Source organism: Pempheris klunzingeri, chromosome 16, assembly GCF_042242105.1.
Source record: "Pempheris klunzingeri isolate RE-2024b chromosome 16, fPemKlu1.hap1, whole genome shotgun sequence".
NCBI classification, from domain to species: Eukaryota; Metazoa; Chordata; class Actinopteri; order Acropomatiformes; family Pempheridae; genus Pempheris; species Pempheris klunzingeri.
The window spans coordinates 7,816,772-7,836,355 of record NC_092027.1 but is presented as its reverse complement, the minus strand read 5'-3'; the positions used below and the strand labels follow the sequence as shown (position 1 = coordinate 7,836,355).

At 42.0% G+C, this 19,584-nt stretch overlaps 1 protein-coding gene across 1 annotated transcript; it reads left to right on the top strand.

The window, feature by feature from the left end:
* Positions 1-599: 599 nt before the first annotated feature.
* Positions 600-18,272, top strand: LOC139215686 (TGF-beta receptor type-2-like). Its single transcript, XM_070846716.1, has 7 exons — positions 600-736; positions 3,516-3,657; positions 4,578-4,768; positions 8,280-9,055; positions 9,943-10,084; positions 16,630-16,754; positions 17,112-18,272. Exons 1-7 carry the CDS (start codon positions 664-666, stop codon positions 17,289-17,291), a joined length of 1,629 nt encoding a protein of 542 aa, XP_070702817.1. The 5' UTR covers positions 600-663; the 3' UTR covers positions 17,292-18,272.
* The last annotated feature ends 1,312 nt before the right edge of the window (positions 18,273-19,584 follow it).

The window sequence follows — 19,584 nt, the reverse complement described above, 5'->3', positions numbered from 1 at the left end:
GTCTTCAATAAAAACCAACACTGTGAGATATGGAGTGACTCTCGCCACTTCTTATGTCATCCTTGATTAACTGTGAGCCTGGAACCTCTCCAGAAAAAAAAAAACCCCAGCAGAGGAATGTCATTTAGTGGACTTGGAATGGATACCTAAATGAGTTTGGAAATTAAAATTAAACACGAGCAGAACCCAGCAGCGAGCTGACGCCCCTGAATAAGATCTGAAAGGTGCCATTACTTTGAAGTAAATCAGGGTGTTTGCATACAGTTGTAACCTATAGGTGAAGCTTCTGGTTAAGCTATTTTAGAACATGTCATTTCAAGTCTTGCCCTGCAGGGTTTCAGCCTCCTAATGACATGGTTCATGACTTGGACTTTGTGAGCCACATGAGCTTGACTGAGAAGTAGTAGTAACAGAAGAAGAAGAAGAAGAGAGAGAAAAAAAACTGTCCAACCCCTCAGAAGATTTCCTGTTTCATGCACATGCTGTGAGTCATATAGGGCAAGTCCTGCCTGGTGTGTTGACTGTGCCTCTTCTAGCCGGAGCAGTGAAGGCGTCTTGGTGGAATAACAGGCGAACCCAAAGTGCGCGGAGGCTGGATACCCACCCGTGGTCACAGCTTTGGTAAATTAATGAGAAAGAGGGGGGAGTCCAGTCCGTTTCTAAATGGAGCTACTTCGGTTTTCCGCTTTTTGGTGTGGAGCGATACTCTTTGGTAGTGTTCTGCTCGTGGAGGCGGGTGAGTTGAGCTTAAAACTTGCAGAAAAAGTTTGTCGAAGCTGCGGCTGTCAGGAGAAAGTGTGGAGCGCTAAAAAAGAAAAACACCTAAACTACATGCTACTCATTGTTACACAGGTGTTTTATTCAGGCCCGTAGCACATTAATACACCGCTTTTTATTGACAAAACTAATTTATTTATTCAAAACAAATGGCTGAAATGCGCAATTATTGAGCTTTAAATGCTCTCTCTCTCTCTCTCTCTCTCTCTCTCTCTATCTATCTATCTATCTATATTATCTGCAAGCCTTTGTGTTACAGCACTTCCACTACACCCCCCTGTCGTCTTGAAATGTAAATGAATTTCTGTTTACACTGTTAACCTGCTCATTGTGAAAGCTACATTGGCTCTTAGGTGGACACCACCTGTTGCAGCCCTTTAAAGCCTTCCTCAGATGCCTTATCTCCATCTTTGATGCTCACAGGTCTAGCACCCCCCCCCCCCCCTAAGGAAGACAGTGTTTTACCTTCATCTGTCTCAGACTCAGTCCCAGCGGCACCAAGTGGCTTTGGCTGCTCCTAATCCTCTTTCCCCCCTCTCTGCAATTATATGTAGCCCTGGGTGACAATTACTACCATTCATCCCTTCCATAGCCCGCCTCCTGGGTTTAAATGACATGCTCTTTCAGAGGAGTTGCTCTAATGATATAATTACTCCGGCTCAGCCACCCTCCCAACACCAGCACTCAGGCATGGACTATCCCCCTCAGTGCTGATTTACTTCAAAACACATCACCAACCCGCCAGGCCGAGCTTTAAATTGCTCTGTCAAGTAGTTTAGTCTGGAGTTCAGATATTTTCATGACTTTTTTGCGGGGGGGGGGGGGTATGCAGACTCAATCCTTGTCTGTAATGTCCTGCTAACTTCTTGTGAAAGTGTCTCACACTGGCAGCAGGAGCACGATGTCAGCGACATTTAGTGCTCTAGATGTGCTGCACTTTCATGCACCAAGCTGTACAGTATTTCTGGTGCTGCAAGCCACAGGTCTAACCCCACCCGGCAGATTGGGTGAGATGACACAGTAAGCTTTTTGTACCAGCTTAAGATCGCACACGCACACACACACAGCACCTTTTCCTCAAGTCGGTGTGAATTCAGGAGCGAACGGTTACTGGACAGACTTCTTCACTGTCTTGTGTCATGAAGTCTGCTTTCATTTGCACTTCCTAGTCCAAAACGTCTCACGTTGAGGTCATGTGATCAAAGTCCTGTCAGTGCCATCTACAGACACCTCTTAAGATACGTAACACATGTTTGTTCGTAATGCCAGGAAGTCGTGTTTTAAACTCTAGAATGTAAAATTAACCCACTTTCTGTCTTGGTTTGGTCTCCAGCTGCGTATTGTGATGCTGGGAGCAGGTTCACGGAGGCAGCACACAGTTGATGTGTGGTTATGTGGTTTTGCTGTAGTAGTGCTGTCACATGCTTTTTCATTTCCTCTGTTTTTCCGATCAGTCCGTTTTGATTTCAGCTTATCTCTGTTTGTATTATTTCTCACCGTTAACTCTAAAGGTCTGGAAGGAGCACAGCCGTCATCATGTGGAGATTTCTCTGCCGACCTCTGTTTACTCAATAGGCTCGCAGAGAGAGGCCTTATCTCCATCGAGCCACTTTGTGTGAGCTCTTACAAACTCATCATTTACTAACAAAGTCACGTGGGATTGTCTGTGAGACACATTCTTTCCTGATGATGCTTCAACCACTGCTGCTAGATTGATCCTGGAATATCCTCTTTTTTTTTTTTTCTTTTTTTGTTAAGGATCGTTTCCAACTCTTAAAGCCACAAGAGCCACTTTCCACTCGTACTTTTATGTGGTGGGGAGTTCTCCCTTTTAGGAAAAGGAAAATCGTGGAAGAGAGATTATTCACCTTCCTTGTTGCTCCATCTCTCCTTCGTATGCCAAACAGAGAGTATGCTGCCTGGCTGATTTTTATCAGCTTCTCAGTGTGAGAACAAACTGCAGGCTGCAGTCGAAGAAGTTCCCCACGAGCACAAACACTCGCCAACACGTACACACACGCACAAACGTTTCTGTCTCTCTCCATACATTCATAGACACTGGGACATAACATCGCCCTCCCATTTTTTTTGATATTCACAAACAAAATTGGCACAACACCTTTCTGGATGGGGGTGCCAGCTCATCGGCTTGACAAATTAGAGACTCCTCAGCTCTGAGATGCATCCATGTTTCCTTTGTTTGTTGTTCTTGCCTGTCTGGCAGTTGTCTCCTTAGATGATTATCAAACCCACAGGCACTCATCGCACAATCCTGTCTGTCTCACTGATATGGGTCTGCCTGCCAGCAAATTCAAGTCTGAACAAGCCCAAAGGAGGTGGATGCCACTACACGCTGCTCTTATTGTTCAGACTTCACAGGGGGAAAAATATCTGTCCACCCCTCTAGGATGAAATAGTTTGGATTTTCTTGTGGTTATTACGTTGAATATCTGCTTCTACTTAGTGGCAAATTCCAAAAGACTCCCACTCTTTAATTGAATTCTAAGTTTTTCTTGCTTTTCATGCTAATAAATATCATGTGTACCTGCCTGTTATTTGTTTTCATGAATTGCATTGCATTTCTGAGTAGTTTCTTATTTTAATGTCAAATGCTCCTCAGTCAACCCAACTGCATATGAAGAAATGGGCTTGACTGTACTTGAGTCAGAGTAGTCTGGCTGAATGTTTTTTTTATTTCTATGCCCAGACTCACCATCTTTCCTCTCTCACCTCTCCAGAGGCCTCTATAATGAAGGTTAAACGGCTTTGCAAGTTCTGTGATGTGCGGCCAACCAGCTGCGCAGGTAAAGGGAGCTGCAAGGTGGAGTGTGACATCACATCCATTTGCCTCGACGACCAAGATGTGTGTGTCAGTGTCTGGTAAGTGTCCACTCACCTAAACCCAAAAAAAGCTGGATTTTCAAACCACATTTCTAGATAAATTAAAGCCAGGATTGTGATGCAAAATGGCTTTAGACAAAAATGAATGAGCTAAAGTAAAAATATAATTTTGTGTCATATTAAATGGTCAAACAAAGACGTGAGGAAATGAAGGCACAATGGATACTCTTTTATTCATCAGATTGAGCATCTTTTCCTCCCAGAAGTCCTTGCATGTCTTCCTTGGAAGTGACCTTTTCCTTTGAACACTTTGTCAGTCAGCACTCTGGCGAAAACAGTTGAGTGGATTATGACAGCAAATAAGCACCAAACCACCCATCAGCATTGAATCTCCGACTCCGAATGTGAGAAGCAGCAGGAAGCAGATTTGTGTTGGTGTGAAAAGCTTAAGGCTGTGCTGCTGTTTCTCATTATATTAGCAGTGTTGCGGGCATGTTATGAGCTGAGGTCAGCAGAAAGCTAATGGCACATAGACAGCAGCACCTTTTTAGAATGTTTCTCGTGACGCTGCTCAGCAGGGAAGCAGCATTTTAATATGCATATTTGTGCAGGTTCAGGGTTTTCCTTGTTTCCTGTTTGTGATGGCATTTCAAAATCAAGCTGTTTGTAAATGTGGCCACTGTGTTGCAGTCATTTGCATAATGCTGAGACTGTGGACTCCTGAAAGAGACAAATATGCCATTTCCCGTAATCACTTTATCACTGTATGGCTGAAAAACTGCATTATTTGCACAACTGCCATCATTGCCTTGTTACAAGATAATACAGCTCTCTGAAAAGGGGACAGTACACGTCTCTGAGAAGGGGCTTCATTGCCAAAAGAGCTGTGAACATAGACTACAAATCAAACATAATCCAGTAAATGGCAGTCCTTTCTATGTGTGTTTTCTCTTTCCAAGGAGGAGGAAAGATGGCAACGAATCCTTTGAAACAATCTGCCACAACCCAGCTCAGAAACTGTACGGCCTGGTCCTGGAGGATTACAGCAACAGCAAGTGTGAGATGAAGGAAAGAAAGGGCATGGGCTCACAGTTCTTTATCTGTTCCTGCTCTGAGGATGAGTGCAATGAGCACATCTTCTTTAACTCCTGTAAGTTAAAACCCAAATATTTAGCATGCTCCTCTTCATTTTCACCCACTCTACAGCTCAGTAGGTTTCTTCAGCTAATGTAGCTTTTGTGGACTGTGCTTTCACAATATTGTAATAGTGATTTTGTCCAACAATGTTTCATAACATGCAATGACATCATTTTGACATTAAAAGAACAGTTCCTTTTTAACGTTTTGAGAAATTTACTCATTTGTTTTCCTGCGTAGAGTCAGATGAGATGATTAACAGCACTGTGTCATATATGGAGCAACACCCACCAGCTTAGTTTAACATAAAGACTGCTGTTTCCTCCTGTTTCCTGCTAAGATAAACTCCCTCTGGCTGTAGCCTTACACTGAATGGACAGACATGAAAGTGGTATCAATCTTATCTAATGCTGGAAAAAAGTATATTAAGAGTGTATTTCCCACATTTAAGACCTGCTCCTTTTAAGTTATTTAAAGTTCTGTATTACTCCTTCTCTCTCACAGTCAATACATTTCACACCTTTTATTTTTTACACTCAATAGTGCAGTTGCACTGTTTTCTGCATGTACACTTGGGACTCTTCGGTTCTTACATCTGTACAACATAACATGGTAACGTCATAGTCATGGTCGGCCAAATAATACGATGCCAGTTTCTATCAGCTTGTCATGTAAGGCGTCATGCATGAATGCTAACACGTGTGCACCGTAATGTTCTCCAGATACATGATTACAAACAGCTTTTGGAGGTATTGGCTTGTAGACTCCAGTTACAGCATTGGCCCTGGTATCAGATGTATTTTGACTACAGCATCCAGGCAACAATAACACTGAGGTACATTTCCGAGACCTGGCCCTGCACTGAGCCAAATTGAAAGCATCTGCACAGTGCAAAACACGTAATGGAAATACATTTACTTGCTATTGAGAATGTCTGTGCTCTGTCTGTAGCTTCTCAGTGACTAACATGAAACAGTGTTGTAATGAAGGAGTTCCAGCAGAAATAGCAACTAGAAGGCAACAATACCGGTAAATTTGGGCAAATGTACCTCTTGCTTTGCTCACTAGTGTCCCATTGTACAAAGCATTCTTCCTGCACTTACAGTATTATTTTTCCCACAACTGAAGGATAAATTTAGGGCACTGCAAAAACCTCTCAAAGCCAGCCAAGGAAAGTTGTTTGTCACATACCAGCTGAAATACCTCAGAGTTAAGATGGTAACAGTAAACGCTCTTTCCACACTATGCCTGTTGCCCTGACAAGCAGGTAATGGTGTTTTTAACCTTCTTGTCAGAAATACATTTACAAAAACATTGGAATAGATAAAAAATGGAGACCTAAATTGAGGACAACAAGCCTGTGATGCTAAACGACTAGTACTAATACTACTTCTACTACAACTATTATTATTAATAATAATAATAATAATAATAATAATGATACAATGAATCAGTTCTTTTCAATAGGCATTACCTAAGCTTTAAAAATTTTAAGCATGCATATTCACATTCTTGCTGAGAGATGAGACGATGACTTAGCTCAGCAGAAAGACTGGAGACGGGAAACTAGCCTGCTGGTTGCCAGTCAAAGAAGAAGCCACTGATCTGTTGCTTTGTTTTGTTGCAGATTTTGTTAGCTTTCGGCAGGCTAGTTGTGTTGCCCTGTTTCCAGTATTTACGCTAAGCTAATTGTCTTCTTTCTCTAACTTCATATTTAGCTTAAAATATGAGGCAGGTACTGATTTTCTCATCTAACTCAAGAAGAGAAAGAAAAGAAAAAGAACAAGCATATTTATCAAAATGTAAACTATTACGATTTACGAAACTATTAGGTTTATAAACAATACTTCAGACCAACTGGAGGAAAACTTTAAAATGATGGGTTTTAATTAGATGGGTACAATCCCCCATATTTAGCATTAATCTTCACTGTTATTCACAAATGTTGCCACTCACAGAACCTTTTCTTCTGAGCCTGTAATATTTCAAGTGAAGGTTTTGGCCAAAGCAGACAGAGTCCCAGAGGCACAGTCACTGGTTTGTTGTGAGAAATAGCTTCTCACTCTATGAAAATAAAAACAAACTCGCTGGGGCCACGTTGAGGATTTCAGACATGTGGTTTCCTGTTGAGAAAAAAAAAATTAGAGAGAACCAGAGGGCTTGACTGGCCAGTTAGTTAGATGCCTTCCCATTTGTCCTCCTCCCTTTTTTCAACCCGACTGTGCTCCTCACCTCTACGCTTGCCTCTAAAATGTGTTTGTCACCACTTTTTAAGCAAAATGGGGAAAAATGTGAGCACATTTCTGCTTTGAAACTACAGCTATCTCACGTTTTGCAAGCAGAATCCCCAGCTAGCTTATGAATTTCAAGGCTGGTCATTATAAATGGAAAATGTTTAGGGTACTTGTGTGGCACGCAGAGCAACTAGACAAGATGACATATAAATGATTAAATTTAGAACTTATTAAACCGTGAACAATTTGAGGTTTTCTTCTTTAGTATGTTGTGTCTGGTGATATACTTTTTATAGGTCTTCTTTTATGACTGTAGCTTCAAAAACTGGACCATAAACAGAAACATAAACTTTCACTTTCTGCCAAAACCGTAGCAGCTCCCAGACATACCACGTCCTAAATTATAAGAATCAGACATATACTATAAAGAGACACAATATGTGGTTGACTGGGTCAGGGTTTGGAGCAATTTGCTTTCGTGGCTCAGACAGTTTTCTGATGCTTATAGACATTCCACAGGGAAGGGTCAGGTTCCTCTGCTTCTCTGAAAATATTACTTTACCATTTTAGATATAATCTGCCAGGACAGAATTTGAGTTTTATTTCTTTGTATAGTGGGAGACAAATTGCAATATTTATGATCATTCCAGAAAGTGGAAAAATTTAGTGTTTTGAAAGAAACTAACGTTCCCATGGACAAAGAGGCTAAGACAGAATTCTATCCAAGATAATATTCAATATAATATATAAGAGAATAGTAAAATGTCCCACTTTTAAAGATTACTTTGAACGATACAAATGTGGTTGACAGAAATCACAATCAGCAGACACGGAGAAAGTAATCATTAGCATCAATTCTGAATCATTTCTGACAACCTGAATATTTAGTCATCTTGTAGCTCAATTTTGGTCTCCACCAACTCCTTAGAGAAATTTCTCGCACTTAGGCAGCTAAATTTGTGGTTTTATGTTGTGCAGGTAGTGTACAGTGGGTTAATCAGAACAGTTTTGTTGCAAACAGATGCATGTTGTGTTTGAAAACAACCACAACAAAGAAGTTAAGTTGTCGCAAAACTAAAACAAGGAGCTGAAAGATGCTGAAACGCTCTGTAGAACTGCAGGCAGGGGGGTAATTTTCTGTGCGGTCGTCAATGCCAGTCACACTTTCGCATAACACATTGTCATATTTTACCACTGCTGATATAAAAATAATAGTTAATGCTGTGTTAAAGTTAACTATATAAATGTGGGTGTCTTCCTTCTCATCATTTTTGGCTTTTTTTCCCTCAGACAGGGATTCCCAGGTGGTGGCAGTCATCTTAGTCAGCCTGGTGCCTCTGCTGGTTATGGCTGTTGTTGTCATCACTTCCTTCTACTGTTATCGGGTCTACCACCAGCGGCAAGCCAGCTCCAGGCGCAAGAAGGGTCTGCCGATGGACCTCAGTGATGCTCACGCCATCATGATAGACGACGAAGGTTCGGACAGTAGCTCCACGCACGCCAACAACCTCAACCACAACACGGAGCTGCTGCCCATCGAACTGGATGTTCAGGTTGGAAAAGGCCGCTTTGCTGAAGTCTACAAAGCCAAGCTTAAGCAGGGTTCCTCGGTCAGCGAGGAGCAGGGCTTTGAGACAGTGGCCATAAAGATATTCCAAGTCGAGGAGTACACCTCCTGGAAGAATGAGAAGGAAATATTCTCAGACGCAGACTTGAGACACGATAATGTGCTTCACTTCCTGACAGCAGAGGAAAGGAAGGTGCAGAGACAGTACTGGCTGATCACAGCCTACCAGCCAAGAGGGAACCTCCAAGATTACTTGACTCATCATATTATCAACTGGCACGACCTGTGGCTGCTGGGGAGTTCACTAGCTCAGGGAGTAGCGCACCTTCACAGTGACCACACCCCCTGCGGCCGCTACAAGGTGCCCATCGCCCACAGGGACATTAAGAGCTCCAACATACTTGTAAAAAACAACATGACCTGCTGCCTGTGTGACTTTGGCCTCGCCCTTCGCCTGGACAACACTCTGTCTGTGGATGAGCTGGCCAACAGTGGGCAGGTAAAGCCTTCTAATCCTTTCTTTTTAATCTAGTTTCACTCTGCTGTTGATCCCCTCAGAGATACAAAAAAATCCTCTCCTGTTACTGTCTGTGCTGGCACCCCAGACACAGGCCATTCCAATCCCCGCCATATACTTTATTAAGATATTTATCAGACCCTTAAACCACCTGTGCTATCAGTCAGACTTTTCCTTTCTACTCCTCATGACTCAGGGATACCATCTCTAAATATTTGGCTGTCTCTGTATCTTGGCCCCAGATGGATAACACTGATAGAAATCGAGTTGTAAGTCTTCTTAGGTTGTCATTTTATTATACTCAGAAGACAGCCAGGCTTGATTGATTCTTAATGGACTCATTGCACTGTTGTAATAGGCCAGAGTCATATTAGAATCTGTGATGAAAATGACTCATTATGAAAAGGCCTCACCCATTGCTGCATAGCACACCTAATGCATTGTAATGTCCTCAGTGCATTTGGAGGCAGCGCCAGTGAACTAATTTTCCAAGGTGGTAATTATGTGAAGACAAGCAATGTGTTGTTGAGCTCAAAGCCACTTTTGTTTTTCCAATTATTTTCTACTTCAAACGTGCTTTGATTCAGGTAAATGTGATATGACATCTTACTACAGGACAAATTTACCACCTGTCACTTAATTAATGCAGGTAAATGGTCTTCTTAGCAATATTTTTTTTCAAATGAACAACTCAACAAGGTAGTCATTGGTTAAATGTGGGTTGATTTTGTGGTTTACCAGCTCCTCTTATCTGTAACACCCTGTTTAAGCCATACAAAACAATATTGTACACCCCCTTACTATTTATGACATCTGTGGTCACATGGACTGTAATGACACAGAAATCTTTTTCTCCTGTTTTTTCCCAGGTGGGTACAGCCAGGTACATGGCTCCAGAAGTGTTGGAGTCCAGGATCAACCTAGAGAACATAGAGTCCTTTAAACAGGCCGATGTCTATTCCATGGCTCTTGTACTGTGGGAAATTATCTCCAGGTGTAGCGCAATTGGAGGTAAGATGGGGTCAGACACAGTTTTGATCAGACTGCACTGTTGTCAGATCATAATCACAGAATTTAGTGTTGCAACAGAGCTGCTGTAATGCCACAGTGAGAGAGATGACTTCATGCTGGTGTTAGATCAAGAGTTGAATGTACAGCAGCTTTTGATTTGAGCTGCTGACCACTTTTATTATGTAGAATGAAATGTTTGGCTGTTTTATATTCTACATTAGTAGTAGTTTGGAGGTCCTACTAGAGCAGGTTTACATGGTCTAATGTTAAAAAAAAAAAAAAATGTTTTCATAGCAGCCGTGGCTGCTGCAGCTGTTTTCAGCCTCTGTCTGAACTCTCGTCTAGACATCTTCGTGTTACTGGGAGCGTTAGTGTGTTAGTGAGGAAAAACAACAAGGTGGATACAGGGGGTTTTCAGTGGACGGAGGCAGTCAACCTGCTGAAGGGCTGGAGGAGGTCACATGATCAACAGATCTCCTTGTGACATCATATAAAATCCAAACGGTGTTTTTTTCCACAAACATTTACTGAAAGATGGAGCAGGAGAGACAACAAGCACATTGAGGACACATTCATGTTGAATACATTAAAAAGTGCATTTTGCATAATATGGGACCTTATTAAATGTGATATATATGATATATATGATATATATGATATATCACCTTTAGGTTGCCAGGCCACCAGCGGAGACTTAAGACTGTCAGAGAGACTGACAGTGTTTTGTATTTGTGTGTGTGTGTTTATCATGATCGGTTCTGTTTTGTGGGTGCCTGCTTTAAACATGATATTTCCGACTGTCTGACTAATAGCACGGTGCCCCAACTGGACACACAGTAAACATCACTTGTGACCTTTGGTTAATAATAGAGATAACTGCACTTTCCTTGGTAAATTAGAGATTAGCTTGGGCCGTCGACTGTAAAGGAAATCAATACAAGTACTGAAATTCCCTTCAGGGCCGTCTAAATATCCTTAGAAATACTGTGAGGAGAAAAATTGGCTCTGCAGCTCGCTTGACCTCTAAGGAATACGAGTACGTTGGGGACTTTACCAATTAGGAGCACAGTGACCAGCTCCAGCTTGAGTCCACTTTGTAGATGGGTGACACTGTGTGACAGGACTTATGTGTGCGTCTTCCACGACCCATTAATCACTGTGGGAACAAAATCCAAAAGTGTCAAACATTCAATTCATCTCGTAGAAGACTCAGGATCAGTTTTCACTCTACTAATGTACCGTTACTTGTGTTTGTCATTCTGTAGCAAAAACAAGGCCAGGATGTGTGCAAATAATAGAAATGAGTGATTATCTGAAGGCAAACCACAGGGCTGTTGTTCATGCCGACACTAAGTCATTTGTTTTCACTTCCCTTTAGTGTCTCTGTGGTCCAACTTGTTTCTGTGACTGCTTCTGTCTGCATTGTGTCAGAGCTGTGATTGAAAGCTGGGTTTGGGCATGAACATTTCTACTTTGGTGCTTTCCTGTTTTGCCCCCACGATCTTCCCAACGGTCCCCCTTGAAGTGTATCGCATGGTTACTCTGCCCAAGAGTCCTCTTAAGTAAAAACACGGTAGAGTGACCCACAATCCCCCTTGCTTTTCCTTCCCAACAGCAAGAATATGTGTGCCCTGAGGGTACACCTTTGAAAAGAAAATAGACTATTTCCTGTTTTGCAAAGAGTACATTCCCCAAGACGCGCTGTACTTAGTGCAAAGTTAACTTTGTAAGTAAGGATGTCTCCTTTGCATGAGGATGTTTTGCAGCTAATGTCTCACGAGAGCGAACAGAATACATGTTGGTGGTGATGGACTGAACAAATTAATAAAGGTTAGTGTGGCTTCACTTGGTTTCCCTTTTGAGGGATTTGACAGACGACAGCTTTATTCATTACACTCATCCTCCTCATTTCTGAGTTTATTTCTGAATCTTTCACTCCCTCGCATTGCATTTATTTAGATTTCAACAAGCATCAACACTGTGCAGGACAGCAAACATGGTTTTAGACCCTGTTTGAACACATTATTCTAATTGTCCTTGCACAGAAACATTCTCTGCTTCCAAACTTCGAGCTTTCATTTCAGTTTATCTACATTTTTCACCCCCTCTCTGTCTGTCTTTTTCTTCCTGCCCTCAGGCAGGTGAGGCAGCAGTTAATTACTCTCCCACTGCACTGCAACACTGTAGACGGCCATCCAACTTTACTCATGCCGGCACAGACAGGGAGGACAGGCTAGCGTAGATTTACTGGAGAGGGGAAGCAGAGGGGTTCCCGTCCCACCCCTAGAACAGGATAGAGACTATAGATAGGAGCAGCCAGAATAGTTTTCTTTTTTTCTGTATATCTCTATCCACTTTTTCTAGACGTGGCATATCTCTTGAGACGAGCGGGCGGACGGGTGAACTCAGTAGTTCATTAAAACCTAAAACCGAGATGCAGATAGGTTCAAATGTTGTACGGAGACAACCAGACTCCCACCTTGACAGACCCTGAGGAAGGTGGAAAGAATAAGCTGCATAAATGAGATCCAGTGATTTGGTTTTGCTTCGCAGGCAGCTAAAACATCTCTTTGCACGTAGTATGCTGGCAGAGATCTGGTATTGATTCTGGATTCAGAGCACCATGGGAGTAAAACTGATGTGTTTACAAAGTGCACTCAATGAGTCTCATGCTTTCGCGCTGCTGGTCTCTTGTTTTCCCTGAGGTTGCCAAGTTGTCCCAGGAGATCAGTGAGTCACTGATGACACCCTGAGATCTCTCCTCACTTGAGACAAAAAATGAACACGTGTGCACACACAGAGAAATTCAGATTGACACATCCCAGGGCAGTATTATAATGACTGGGGTGAAGCCCTGGTTTCCTCTTGTCTGTGTTGCCACCTGCCTGCATGTGTGTCTGTGGAAGACAGATGTATGATCAGCGCTCTGCGTCTCCGTGGCAGGCAGCCACATAGCCGCTCTGTCACAGTTCCTGGGGCCGTGGTCTGATCTGAGAGACGAGAAGAACACAGCCGTCTGTCGAGAGCGCCAGTCAGCCAGCCATGAGCCATCACTTTGCTTTCTTTATCTTCCAAGACTCTAAAGACAGAGGAAGAGAGGGAAACAGAGAGATCAACGCATCTCGGCGAGAGGGAAAAGCTGGGTTCAAGGCTCAGGCCTTTTTATCTCTGCCTCTGTTCCCTAAAATGTCTCTCCTGTATAATTTAGCTGGTCCAGATTTAGGGCTTGGAAAAACTAGGAGGGCGTTCCTCGGGGGGGGTGGGGCTATGCAGGGGGATAATAGTGGAGTGGTGTTGAATGTGGAGCGGCAGACAGAGAAATGCCTTCAGTCCCTAGAGAAAGAGGTTGGGCTAGACTGGAGAGGAGGAGAGGTTAGGGCAGCTGCTCTCCAGATGTCAGAACATCAACTCATCCACGACTGGAGGGCCTGATGGTCTTTTGTGTGTGGGGGGTCTGCCGTAGTCCACATTTGGGTACAAATTTTAGATTCTAACCACTTGATTGTAGATGAATTGGGGACAAAATGTTGTGACCGATTTGGTTTCTCTGTGAGCTAAAATAGTTTGTTGGTCTTCTTTAATGGGGTTAGGCTAGGGCACGTATCAGCTATAATTAATGGTAGGGCAAGTCAGTGCCATGTGTCCAAAAGTACACTGTGCTAACGTGTAATGTACATGCATACATCTGTACTAAATGACTTTAACAACCTGTGTGGAACACAAACAAGTGTCACAGCCACCGCAGCCTAATGAAAACCAGCAGAGGCAGCTGGGAGTGGATTAGTCGAGCTTTTGTTGCAGACTCAAGCAGACTTTGGGAAAGCGACAGTGTTATTGTGATCACATTACTAGTTTATTTCCAAGCACATGTCAATGTGTTTTTCCGTTATTTGTGTTTAGGTAACAGGATTTTTGTTTTGAGTTTTGTCAGAATTTATGCTTTGTTGAGTTCAATTAGTCTAGAATATCAAACAAAATCTCAAATTGTGGTATTCTTGCTTTAAAACTAGTTGTAATCATTTAGGATGGTTTGTGCTTGTCTCTCTCTCTCTTTCGTCTTGGTCCTGTTTGGCTTGCTACTGTAGTTTGACCACAGTTATCTAAATATATATCATGACGCTAAGTGCAAGGGCCATAATCAAAACAAGTGAAATGTTAATAAGTGGCAAAGTAGGTGGCATGGTTGAAATTCAGGCTGGTCATTCCTTCAAAGACATGAAAGAATCCATGTAGTCGTTAGCTGTGGAACCATGACTGCACTGTCATGGATGTATATCACAAAGCTCCTGAAGGGTGACATTCATGTAGAAGTTTCCCCAGTCGTCCGTTGTAGCTAAATTTAACTGAATTTCTCCTGGCTGCAGATTCCCAGACAGTTTCTAAACTCGTGCCTGACAACTGGCATGGAAAGTAGACATTAAGGAGGAAATATGTGCTAGCGTTGCAAAAGTCACATCACTACATGTCAGCTGTCGTAGGAGACATAATGTAAGTTCCCCATTGTTACTGTGCTGAACTTGTCATATTGCTTTGCAGAAATCTTGTCAATAGGCAGTGTGTGACTTTTGCAAACCACAGCATTCCTCCCTCACCCTGTGTTGTGTTTTCAATAGTTTTTGCAAGTTCCGAGTTTAATTTAAGGTTTGCCTGGAAAACCCTCTTTCCTTTTAGGGCAGGATTGGTCAATCTTTCCATTCTGGACTACGCTCTTTTGTTTACACTGCAACATGCTCGGTAGTATATGATTCATATATTTTGGACCCATTGTTTGGAGATGAACACGTAAACATGTTTGCCTCACTTACCAAAGTGGATTTGTAGTATAGAGCACAGTTATACACTCCCTCGAACCTGTCAAAACAAAGAGAAACATCTGTCTCCATTTCTCCTAAAATACTGACTGATGGTTGGGTGGAGCTATGTTTAACCAAACCAGAGCAACTTAACTTGCAAAAAATAGGAAGTTTCTGCCTCTGAAAAAAGTCTTCTGTTGCACTTGTCTGTGTCGCAGAAGCCTCCAAATCCTGTCTGCTTCATAACTTCCTGTTAGCGTCTTTTTAACATATTTTGAAACCGTGAAATGTGTGACCAAACTGTAATACTAAAAATTGTCAATTCCAGTATTTTACCCTGAATCAACACTTTAACAAACAGTTATTTGATTACATTTAAACACTTGTTCTCCATACAGGGCATGTCAGTTGACTTGCAGAGGCCACATGCTGGCCTCAGGACTGGGTGGATCACCCCAGCTGGCACTGCTTTGTTGTTGTCCCCGTCATGAAAACTCTGTGGGACAAAACTCCTAAACTACAGTAGACAATCATGTCCCAGTTGCTGTGCTATATGCTCAACAGTCTGTCAGCCTCAGCTGCATGTTTCATAACTTAATGACATGAGATGTATAGCATCATTATCAGAAATATCACTGTTGCACCAAATATGTCTTTGATAAATGTCGTCATTGTTGGTAGTTTACTCATTAGAGTAAAAACTGTCATCTAACATTAAGTGCAACAACAGACTGAACAGTATATTCAACTGTTAAAGTTTTAAATTGCAAAAACAGTGTAGTCAAGTACGTAGCTGTCTTTCAAGGGTCAGAAATCCCAAAAGGTATCCATCCTGATGTTAACGCGAGAAGGATCAGAGTGTTTTACAGCAGCCAACAGTGTCGACTGAAAGTGTTCAAAGCAGCCTAAAACAGTAAAGTGTAAATTGTGTTCTTTGTGTCTGTTTCTTGTTCGAAGGCTTCTGTCTGTCTTCGTCAAAGTGTAATTCGTGGAATGGTGTGTGATTCTCAAAACGGCTGTTTCATCTCCTGGTCATGTTTCAATTATTGAAAATCCACTGGAGCTAATTATTTACTTAAACATTCTTCATCAGGCTTTCCTTATCTCAATGGATTCTCTGAAAATTGTGTTTTCTTTATACGAGCCCTTCACGCTTCAAAGCAAATTGGAATTTGATTTGTTCTTTTACTCCAAGGATATATTAATTCGTGTTAAGATAAACTCTCTTTGGAAACTCTTGACCCACAATTTCCAGACTATATCCTCCACGCTGATGCTTTGAAATTCTGCCCTGAGTAAATTCAACTGGTAAACTGCCTTTGCCGACAAGCACTCTGGATTTTGTTGTGTAAGAGAGCTGACACAAAGCCAGAGCTGCGTTGGTGAGATACTTTAAGCCCCTTGACGCTGAGGGTAAAAATATGATAATAATAAGTGTTTCTCTTCAGCAAATCTCCCCTCGGCCCATCTATCAGCAGCACAGGATTCTTTGGTTGTTTGTGCTGCTTCAGTGCTATTTAAAGTTTGCAACCTGCAGTTTTAATTTAGAGCGCACAGTGGATCCTTTGAGAAGTGTTGTTGATGTGTGCGCTGTGGGGCACTGCCATCTGATCTAGTGTTTCTATTCAACAGAGCTGTATCTTTCAATAAAGTATCTTTCACAAAGTTTATTGCTTGTATAAAACAACCAAAGCTCCCCAGTTTGATGAGGTTTTCCATAACTACTGCTTGTTTGTGCTTGTGCTCATGCAGAGGTGAAGGAGTACGAGCCACCCTTTGGGAACCTGCGGGAACACCCGTGTGTGGAGAGTATGAAGGACAGCGTTCTCCGAGACAGAGGAAGACCCGAGATCCCCAACAGCTGGATCAACCACACAGTAAGAGGCACCACACATAAATAAATGTGAACATTAAAAACTGAACATTATCACCTTCATGAAGGGAGGATTTATTGCAGTGCTGCTGCATTCGATAGCACTTGTTTTAGCTAGGTGTACCTAATAAACTGGTAAATTGGTGCATAATTCTGATGTAGTATTTGTCTCCCTCTGTTTTGTCTCCACTCATAGAAAACACTCCGATACACAAACTTACATACGCATTAACGCACAGTTGGAAACACACATGTACTTTCATAGTTTCAGTTTGAAGTGATGATATTCTGTCTCAGTCAGACCCGCCCCGAGTCAGAATTATTGACTGATTATATCTGTGCTCCACCGCTCCCCCTGCAGGGCATCCAGATGGTGTGCGCCTCCATAGAGGAGTGCTGGGACCACGACCCGGAGGCCCGTCTGACAGCCCAGTGTGTTGCTGAACGCTTCGACGACATGGACGACCTGGACAAGCTGTCAGATCGCTCCGACTCAGAGGAAAAGATCCCTGAAGAAATCTGTGTGGTGGATGAGAAGTAGAGCTCAACAGAAGCACTGCCCCGAGCAGGCAGGCAGAGGAATTACAACCAAAAACAAGCAGCTGGGAGAAAAAGGAATTCCAGTGGATGCATTGTTTGCCATGGTTTCACCGGAAATGTGTGACAGAGGAGCAAACTGGAAACTCTGATGCTGATACCAGAGATTGACTTCCATATAGAGATCAAAACATTAATATAAATAGCAGTGACTGACTTTTTTTCTTGTACATGCTTCAAAGACTGGATCAAGTTATAAACAGAGAAATGGAATTGTAAAGCTTTTTTAACCAAACACTATTTGCACTTTACCAATATCTATGCACACCAAATGAGATATATACAGTATTTTTTATGTTCTTTCAGGTATAGGAAATAAAGGGACAGTGTGTATTTTAAAAAAGGGGGTCAAAGGGAGCCATGTAAAACATTAAGCCAGTTAACACTAATATCCCCCTTATAAGTTTATTCAACTGCATACTTTAATGCTTTCCTAGGTGGCCTTGGATTCATGTCATTGTGGCTGGATGACAGTGCAACGCAAGATTCAAGGTGCAAGTATAATTTCTTGTTGCATTAAATGGAAATTACCCACAGCAAAGAAATATAAAGACCCATCCAAGGCAGTAAGCTGCAGGGAAAGCTGACATCATGTCTCAAGGAGTATGGATTGTAAAATAAAGACAGCAAAATCAGCCTGAGAGGAAAAAGGGAAAAAGATATATAGTGTGTGTGGGGGGGGAGGGGGGTGTATGTGTGTTTGTATGTGCGCATTGTATCCAAAAAGAGTCTGTTTAATGGGACCAAGAGAATAAAGGGAATATAGATATTTATAAAGGCTCGCTGCCTGTACACTAGAAAAGATGAACATCTTTGTAGGTTTTTCATTACTGAGAGGGGAATTCTGATCCAGTGGTCAGAAAAGATATATATCAAAGTCATTTTTGTGTAAAAGTGTAAAGCCATAATTAAAAGTGTAACAGTATTCCATGTGTCAATTGGGTGTTTTCAATTCTATCGTATTGCTTTATACTTCGACCTTTGATGCCACTTACGATTATTCCCCCAAGGGTCTTATGTGAGATGATTGGCTTTGACTGATGATTTTACACTGTGAACCACTTTCATAGAACTGCTGAACTGCTTTACATCCTAGGATAAATTCTTTTCAGCCCTACTCCAGCAGTTAACAACATGCTCTCATTATAAAAAAAAAAAAAGGCTATGTTTGAAGCTCCACCAAGCCATATTTTTAATATTTTATAACACTGAATCAAATTGCTCCCTGTTAATGTTGCTAATCCTGCTGAGATTAAAGAGGTCTGTGCAGGTTCCAGCAGCTTTGTTTTGACTCACCAGACCTTATGGTTAAGTCCCTCCAGCGCTTCACCCCCATTACATAAAACTGTGGGCAGGAGCCTCCAGCTATATGCTCAGTTATGTGCTCAGTTGACAGTGGTGGAAGAACCATTCATACATTTTTCTCAAGTAAATCTACTAATGCAACAATAATCCATAACATGTAAAAATCCAACATTATAAATCTTACTTAGGTAAACATACAGTATAGTAAAGGACAATATCTAAGTAATAGTACTCCAACTGCAGATGGCCGCTGTGAGTGATGTATTACCTTAAATGACATTATAGATGGTTAGTACTGATGCATCAGCGTGTGAGCATTTGTAGCTGATCAGTTGCTGTTAGTTTTTAGCCTCTTTTTGTACAATTAAGGAGTTTAGTCCAGGCCCCTAACTTCCCAACCTTCCAAAGGGTCACAAGTCAAATCTGAGGGGTCATGAGAGATGCCACCAACTAGTGGATCAAACCACAGCTAAAAAGCAAGTGATTAATGGGCAACAGTACAATAAAAAATATATAATCTTGTTTATGTATATAAACTCACCAGAGAGCTGACAAGCTCACTAAAATCATGATCATGGCCCATCAGTTGTTGTCAGGAGGGAGTTTATGTTCACTGTGACACAAACTTAAATCACATCAGCACGAGTCATGCATAGTCATCAATCACGCACACTACAGTGTATGCACAACACATTTGCATGCTCATGTTGGCATTCACACATTCACTCATTCATGCACTGAAAAGCACTTCATCACTCATTCATGATTACACAGATGCCACCAAGATGCTTCAGTTTTTGGGTGTTATTTTGGGTGCTGTCACACCTTAATTCTCTTCTATTGACTGACAGCGTCTAATGCCTTTGCACTCAGACTGTGTGTGTGTGTGTGTGTGTGTGTGTATTGTGCCAAGGTGAGAAGTTCAGCAGGTC